General features: G+C 43.9%; 1 protein-coding gene across 1 annotated transcript; it reads left to right on the plus strand.

Annotated features, from left to right (window-relative positions):
- The first annotated feature begins 2,347 nt into the window (after positions 1–2,347).
- Positions 2,348–7,597, plus strand: LOC119278026 (integrator complex subunit 9 homolog). Its single transcript, XM_037559375.1, has 10 exons — positions 2,348–2,881; positions 3,487–3,701; positions 4,373–4,699; positions 4,802–5,012; positions 5,443–5,535; positions 5,612–5,709; positions 6,044–6,161; positions 6,249–6,334; positions 6,427–6,478; positions 6,573–7,597. The coding sequence occupies exons 1-10, from the start codon at positions 2,561–2,563 to the stop codon at positions 7,086–7,088; spliced, it is 2,037 nt and encodes a 678-aa protein (XP_037415272.1). The 5' UTR covers positions 2,348–2,560; the 3' UTR covers positions 7,089–7,597.
- Positions 7,598–8,031: the final 434 nt, after the last annotated feature.

Genomic DNA, 8,031 nt, shown 5'->3' on the forward strand with positions numbered 1-8,031 from the left:
AAGACACGCCTGTACCGCCAAGTGGACTGATACAGAGCCATGTTAGATGACACAACACCTCCGTACCGTGCGGTCCAAAAATATATGAATGGTTTAAGGGTACCAATGGTTGGCTGGGTACATTTTTTTTTAGCGGTGATACGGGATGCTGAAGGAAAGTTTCAGCTACACAATTTAAATTCATTCCCTATGTAGCTGATGTGATTAACGCGGAGACAATGACAATGCGTGATGGACCGGCGTTTGCTAACTCCTTAGATATGCCTCGGGTAGAAGGGGAATCGGACTCTGACTATCATTGATGAGTGTATGGGACACACAACAGGGTGGAATACAAATTCAATAATTTTCACAGAATGTATGAATATTTCTTCTTCAATTAGAAATGTTGAATTTAGACATTGCTATCATTCATGTAATGAAGCGACGTACGTGCTAGCTAACTACTCTTGTATTATAAGATTACTTGTAATACAAGATTATTTGTAGTTAGAAGGGCCAGCCTCCCGACTGTCTTGCCTTCAAACTGGTGGATGATATAATTCCTATTTAAATCAATAAAGTTTGTTATGATGGCCTTTTTCTTAAAAAAGTGTACTTCTCTCCGTTCTATAATGTAAAAAGTTTTTTAAACTATGTTAGCTTGCAGAAACGCCTTACATTATGGCATGAAGAAAGTAGTACATATCTATGGTAGGTGCTACCGAGAGTAGATTTCTTGCTCCCCAGCTCTGTTTTTGAAAATCCAAAAATCATACTTTAAAATTTCAAAAGAATCTGAAATATACACCTGAAAAATGAGATGTAAACTATATTTCTTTAAAGTTTTAGGATTAAGTACATTGTGGTGTGAGCTGTATAAAAGAAAATCATAGACTTTTACAGCAAATAGTACCTGTGCTAGAAAGATATGATTTTTTTAAGCTTGAACCACAAAGTATTTCTTCATGAAAATTTAAGGGGCGTGGCACATATCCCTACGTTCTTGTGTACGGCGGAGCAGGTAGCAGCGGTACGGCCACACAGACCGGAGGGTGAGGGCGGCGGGAGGAGGAGCGGCGCCGGTTGCACTATACGGAGCAGCGGGCCTACCGGTGCTAGGATTGGATTTTTTTTTCTGAGAGAGAGGCTAGAATTGGAAATGAATGATGGAGAAATGAGAAGAGGGGAAGCAATTAATTAACGAGCGCTCCTTCGGGAGCCTCGCAACGATCAGCGCCACTTGGCGCGCTCACAGCCATTCGCCACGTGTCGCGCCCTGGGCGCTCCTATTCAATTTTGTTTTTTATTTTTACGAACGCGTTTTCGGCTTTTTATAAGGTTTTTTTTTTGACGTTTTGGTTTTCTACCGGTCTTTCCTAGCTTTTCGACCAAAAATTTTTTTTGAAAAAAAAAATATTTTGCGCAAAAAATGCCTTTTTTCGTGAGAGGCACGGTTTTGCTTCCGCCAGACGCACGGTTGTGCTTTCGCGAGAGGCACGGGCGTGCCTCTTTCAGAAAGGAAAAAAACACGTTTTCTGTTTTTTCTTCTTTCGCGAGAGGCACGGTTTTGTTTTCGCCAGAGGCACGGTTGTGCTTTCGCGAGAGGCACGGGCGTGCCTCTTTCGGAAAGGAAAAAAAATGTGTTTTTTGTTTTTTTTCTTTCGCGAGAGGTATGGTTTTGCTTCCGCCAGAGGCACGGTTGTGCTTTCGCGAGAGGCACGGGCGTGCCTCTTTCGGAAAGGGAAAAAACACGTCTTTTGTTTTTTTTTCTTTCGCGAGAGGCACGGTTTTGCTTCCGCCAGAGGCACGGTTGTGCTTTCGCGAGAGGCACGGGCATGCCTCTTTCGGAAAAGGAAAAAAACGTGTTTTTGTTTTTTTTTCTTTCGCGAGAGGCACGATTTTGCTTCCGCCAGAGGCACGGTTGTGCTTTCGTCAAAGGCACGGGCGTCCCTCTTTCGGAAAGGGAAAAAAACCCGTGTTTCCGGTTCGGTTTTTTCGTCCGTTTTTTTCGTGAAAAAAAGTTCATCAAAATCTATTAACATGGGATCTAGTTTTGAAGATCTCAACGCGAGGAATGCAATGGCGAAAGCGGTTCGAGATTTGGACGCACGGTTTAAGAGATAAAACATTTTGAATAAACGGATCTAAAAAAAAGGAAAACTCTGCGATTGCGACAGGTGGCGCACATGCAACGTGCCACTTGTCGCAATCTGGGAAAGTTGAAGTGATCTCCGCAAAGAGTATTCCTTAATTAGTGATTTTGGAGAAGAGGAACGAAATATACTTCGATTTCGATTTGTAGCGGGACGAGTAGTAAAATAACTGGGCCTTTAAATTCTGGTACGGAGCGGCCCAATCCATCAACTCTTTCTTCTCCCTAAAAAGAAAAAAAGAACTCGTGCCCACCCTTCGACCCAGAAAGAAACGCAGCGCCGCCGCCGGCATCAACCGCTCGCGTTGCTGCCTGCTCGAACCTGGAGGAGGAACAATAGGTAAGGAGGAGGGGTGCTTGCTCCGCCGTCGGGGACACGGGGCGACCGCCCGAGCTCGCCCCAGTGCTAGATCCGCCACTGCCGCCATGAAACTGACCTGCGTGGCCACCCCCGGCAGCGGCGGCGGCTACCACTCGCCAGCGAGCCACTTACTGGAGGTGGAGGGCGTCCGCCTCCTCCTCGACTGCCCCGTCGACCTCTCGTCCCTCGCAGCATTCGCCCCGGTGCCACTCGGCCCGGACTCTGGTGACGCGGGAGACCTCATCCGCGCGGTGCCCCACTACTGGTCGCCGGCGGCGGCGGCCGCCGCCAAAGCAGGTGGCGTGGATGCCGTGCTCGTGTCTTCTGCCACGGGGATGCTTGGGCTTCCCTTCCTCACGCGGCTCCCAAGCTTCGCAAACACCAAGGTGACTCCCATCCCTGCCACTCTTTGGTGCATAGCACCCTAAATTTCAAACTCTACTTGTTTAGGCTGGAACTTGTGTTGAGAATTTGAAACTGTAGTTAACATGTTAGTGTATGATTTTGCCCTATTCAGATTATCTGAAAGAACAAGCTTGCTGAATGTGAAATCCAATAGTCTGAAGGACAGATGAGTTAGCTAATTGTCTTTTCTTTAGTTTGCGTATAATTAACTTCTGTAGGTTAGCACTGAGGTGTACAAAAATGGGGGGAAACAGGGGCAGAACAATTGGAGTTGATGTTCTATTTTAAGAAAATGATGAAGAAAAGTCCGCTCCTGTATGAATCCCAAGGCATGCTCACTGGCTTTTTGTTCTCGATTGCAGACAATTAACATCCTTAGGTCCCTTTACTACAAAGTGGAACTTAGGGACTGAAACGTCTGGGCATGTTTTTTTTCTTAAAGGTCGTATACAATTACCAAGGGATCGAAATATATTATATTGGCTGTAAAATCTTCTGTTAAACGAAACTTCACCTCCATAGGTAGGTGCTAGTGCATACAATGAAATATATAGCGTGATTGTTGACTGTATGAAACTTTGAATAGGTTTATGTTACAGAGTTAGCTGCAAGGATTGGAAAGCTAATGATGGGGGAGCTCGTGGAGATGCACTCTGAGTTTGTAAGGTACTATGGGCCAGATCTGGATGGGTCACCCAAGTGGATGCAAGGGGAGAAACCCCATAAACTCCTGTCGTCATTGCAGAATATAGTGATTGAAGACGAGGGAATGGATTTAGCTCCTTTGATGCCTCTCTACAGGTACACATTATTTAATAGGCCATTTACTTGCCGAATTGCATGTGTTACCCATTTACTATAGAGAAATTTACATCTGAAAGCTTACAAATATACCAGTTTCCCATATTTATCCTTGGCCTTTAGAAATTGTTTCTGCTGGTTAATTTAAATTTGATAATCTTAAGGGGTGTGCTAGGAACAAACAGTATCCAACCAAATCCATAAATTGGCAACAGCCAAATTCTAATATTTTACTAGTCAAGTAGCAAATTACGAAGTTTAATAGATACCAAATTTTCATTCATGAATATGGTAAGTTTGTAATCTATGGTAGTTTTTTTAACCTTGAGTTACTTGAAATATATACTTGAGTCTGTAATTTCATGTACACATCTGATACGGCACATGTTTACATCCCTAGTAACCTAGCTTGGTGTTAGGCCAGTGTTGTTGGTGACAACTGAAAATGCCATTTGAGTAAAAGAAGATCTAAATGTTTCCATATGCTTAGTATCTCAGTTACATGCAAATAGAGCTGACTAGATTTTAGTCTTGCAAGGAAATATCTGAGATTGGACCATATGGTTGCCATTCAATTTTATGACTGCATAGGAGATTCACTACTTAATAATGATATCAACGCTGCTCTGTCATCCTGCTTTCTTTTCTTAATTGGATTACACCTATTGCAGTGCCCCAAACTTAGAAGAATGCATGCGAAAAACCCAGACTGTTAAATATGGAGAGGAGGTTTGCTTCAATGGCATGTTGATGCTGAAAGCCTCTAGCTCTGGCCTGGAGCTTGGCAATTGTGTCTGGTCAATAAAGGGTCCAAGAGCAAGTATTACCTACTTGCCAAGCACCGTGTTTGTGTCAGCCCATGCCTTAGATTGCGACTATAACTCTCTGAAGGAAAATGACATCATTTTGTTTTCAGATTTCTCGTCCTTGAATGTCATGGATGAGAATAATGAGAATCTGGGTGAGAATGCAATGGTTTGTGATGACTCACTGTCGAGGTATGCTAGTGTGTCGCAGTTCAGTTTTGTATGACTTGCTTATGTGTTAAAAATAACCTTCTGCATTTCTTTTTGCATGGAATGTTACTTAAAATCTTCAAGGGCTGATGGTGTTGATGAGGATGAATATGCCCAATGCCTGTCTAAGAATGATGATATTGCAGAGGAGATAGAGAGAATCAGTTTCATATGCTCATGTATATCAGATGCAATCAAATCTGGAGGTTCTGTTTTAATACCAATAGGACGACTTGGGGTTATTCTTTTAATTTTGGAACACATATCAGAAACGTTACTTTCTTCCAACATGAAGGTAATTGTAGTAGTTCTTGACCCCTTGTTATTGTATAGTGGATTCTTGTTAATATTAATGTTAAAATATATTTTCATTGTGCTTTGTGTAAGTCAGGCTTTGTAGTAATGTTGTTAATAATACCAGCATATTTTTACTTAGGATATGCATGGTTTTGCTAATGGTGAAATGTGAAGTTGACAATGCCTGACTTGCAGTCAACAGGCTGCAAGATGATTAGCTTTAAAGAGTGTTTTAGAGATGCATGTGGTACAAAGGGTGTTTTAGTTCTACACTGTAGTCATTTAAAGTATCAAGCTCCTTTAGTTCTATTATATGAAATATTATGCCCATTCCAAATCACTATATTTTCTCTGCATTACTCATTTGTCTTCTCACATGTTTTGCACCTGTTGTTTTGGGCTGTCATTTTCCCCCTGTTTTGAGCCAGGTACCCATATTTATGATTTCTGGTGCAGCAGAAAAAATAATATCCTTTACGAATGCCGTGCCAGAATGGCTATGCAAGCCACGCCAAGAAAAGGTCATTCCCTTCTCACTATGGTTGTTTTGACATATGAACTTATCATGGTCTTACTGCGACACTATTTATCCTGCAGCTATTCTCAAGGGAGGAGGAGGCATTATTTGGCCATGTGGAGCTTCTGAAGGAAGGCAGACTGTTTCTGTTTCCTCATCTATACTCAAAGGGCCTTCTGTAAGAAGTTTATCAAAATTTTGTTGCTAGTTATTACTTTTTACGACAATACATGATAGGTAACCTTAAGATTGTTTAGTTCAGGATCACTAACTTTGATCTCTTTTACTCTCCTTATAGAAAGCTCGGTACTGGTTGTTTCTTATTTTTGGTTTTTGTTGTCTGTTAATTTATGGAGGTCCAGCAATATCTGGTTGCTACCCTTAGCATAATTTATACTATGACTTGTCCTGCTTTTATTCATGTGAGCTCACTTGAACAGTTGGATTTCAGTTACTTTTTTAATGTTGTTTCTTGCATTTTCTGCTGTGTAATAACGCTAGAATCCTGCCAGGGCAGCATGGAAGGAGCCCTGCATTGTATTTTGTCCAGACTGGAGCCTTAGGCACAGCACAGCTGTCCATTTGCTTCGTCGGTGGCATGCTGATAAACGGAATCTTCTTGTTTTGGAGGTAAACAGGTTTTCAATCTTTTCACCGAACGTGGCATAATCTTAACTGCTATCGGTGATGCTAAATACGTAATTATTTTACGTGCAGCAAGGAGTTGATGCTGAGTTCATTCTTAAGCCTTTCATGCCTGTGGCAATCCAAGTTCTTGAATGTTCTTTCCTCTCTGGAATAAAGTATGCTGAAAGTTCAAAAGCTTATGTTTCACCACTTTATATAATAACAAAGCAGAATATGTAGACTAAAGGCTCGAGTTTCTTCTTGACAGGGTGCGAAAAGTCAATCCATTGCTCTCAGTTCTCAAACCGAAGCTCGTTCTGGTATGCCATTACTTATTTTCCCACATCCTTCTGGTGGAGCTGATTTTCTTGAAGCGAGCGATCATTTCCTCATGCTCTATTCTATACCCTGCAGTTTCCTGAAGATTTGAAGTCGCGGTGTCCAGCAAAGGAGGACACTCCATGGTCATATCTGTACTACTCCAAGGGCAAAACCATGGAGATCCCAAACATACGGGAAGACTTCGAAGTGGGGCTTCCAACCGATTTCGCCTTTGGGTTGCAGCCTAGGCAGTTGGACAAGGCCATCGCCATCGCGAGGCTGAGAGCAAAGCTCCATCTCAGCAACGGGCAGTACGTGCTGGTAGCAGCTCCGAAGGATCAGTCCAATCAGTCGATGCGGCAGCTGCTACACTGGGGAGCTGTCGATGCAGGCCGTCTGTTGGCAGCCTTGCAAGAGAAGGGGATCGCGTGTGCTTTCCCTGCAGACGACGATGATGGCTCGGCGGGCTGCGTGCGCTCGATTTTGATCACCAGTCCGGGAGAAGCTCTGGTGAAGATGGCGCCTGAAAGGACCGTGATCTACTGCGACGACGAGAGCACAACCAGGCAAATCTATGATGCTCTCAGCAGCGTTTGTAATGGGATCTAGTTACATGCTACTGACAGTTAATGGTAGGGGTTCATGGGGACGTACTCTGAAGGGAAAGAGAATCAGATGATGAATGTGGAATTGCGCAACTGGAAGGTTGGAGTTGGTGGTTTTGTACATTTAGGACCCACATTGGTATCAAGAGAAGAGAAGCAGTTGCACATTTACCAGTTTGATCTCCGATGAAACCGAGAGGCCTCTGAACACGCGCACGCCTGGCCGACGACTGAGCATGCATGCATCAATGAAGTAGTGGATCTGCGGCGAGGAGGCTCCAGCGGGGGCGACCTGAGAACACATGAGTTGATAAGAGTCGCTCGTCAATCAAGCGGTTCGTATCCCATGTGTTCCCAGTTCGACCCCGCAGGAATTTCCTCGCGTATCCTGTCCTTGTTCACCGTCACGTCACTCCTACTACGCTGACGGAAATCTATGGCTGTATCTGTATATCCTCTTCTTCTTCAGGCTTATTATAACTATATAAGTTGTAGCGATCGATTCTACTTATAGCTTTTCATCGTGCCACCAAGGGATGTGACGGACGGAGATTGGTGTTGTACTACTGCACTGCATTTTCCTGGCAGGCACAAGTGAAGTACGGAAGGAGGGAGGGAGCGAGTACAGCTCGTTGTACTGCAGCCAGCCAGAGCCAGCGTTGCTCCCCCGGCACGGCAGTACAGATTGTACTGCAGTCTGCGGCCACCCGTTGTGATGCAGAACCTCCCACTTGTAGCTTTTTTTGTTTTGTTTTTGCGCCAGCTCTGATTTGGAGCTTATCCCATCCATTGTAAAATTACCACCCAACGTGTTAATATCATGTATGATGTGCCTTTCTGTCGGCACAAGGCCTGCACAACAAAGAGTAGAAGCATCAGCAATCGGAGGGAGCAAAGAAAGTGCATGTGCACGACTGTGGCACAATGCAATGAAAGGCCGTGCATCC

The sequence above is a fragment of the Triticum dicoccoides genome, chromosome 3B (genome assembly GCF_002162155.2).
Source record: "Triticum dicoccoides isolate Atlit2015 ecotype Zavitan chromosome 3B, WEW_v2.0, whole genome shotgun sequence".
NCBI classification, from domain to species: domain Eukaryota; kingdom Viridiplantae; phylum Streptophyta; class Magnoliopsida; order Poales; family Poaceae; genus Triticum; species Triticum dicoccoides.

What these genes read in the sequence shown, in the direction of transcription:
- LOC119278026 (XM_037559375.1), top strand. Translation starts at nt 2,561, where the DNA reads ATGAAACTGACCTGCGTGGCCACCCCCGGCAGCGGCGGCGGCTACCAC. An exon ending in TCTTTCCTCTCTGGAATAAA is followed by an intron (nt 6,335 to 6,426) that starts GTATGCTGAAAG and finishes TCTTCTTGACAG; the next exon opens with GGTGCGAAAAGTCAATCCAT. An exon ending in TCAAACCGAAGCTCGTTCTG is followed by an intron (nt 6,479 to 6,572) that starts GTATGCCATTAC and finishes TATACCCTGCAG; the next exon opens with TTTCCTGAAGATTTGAAGTC.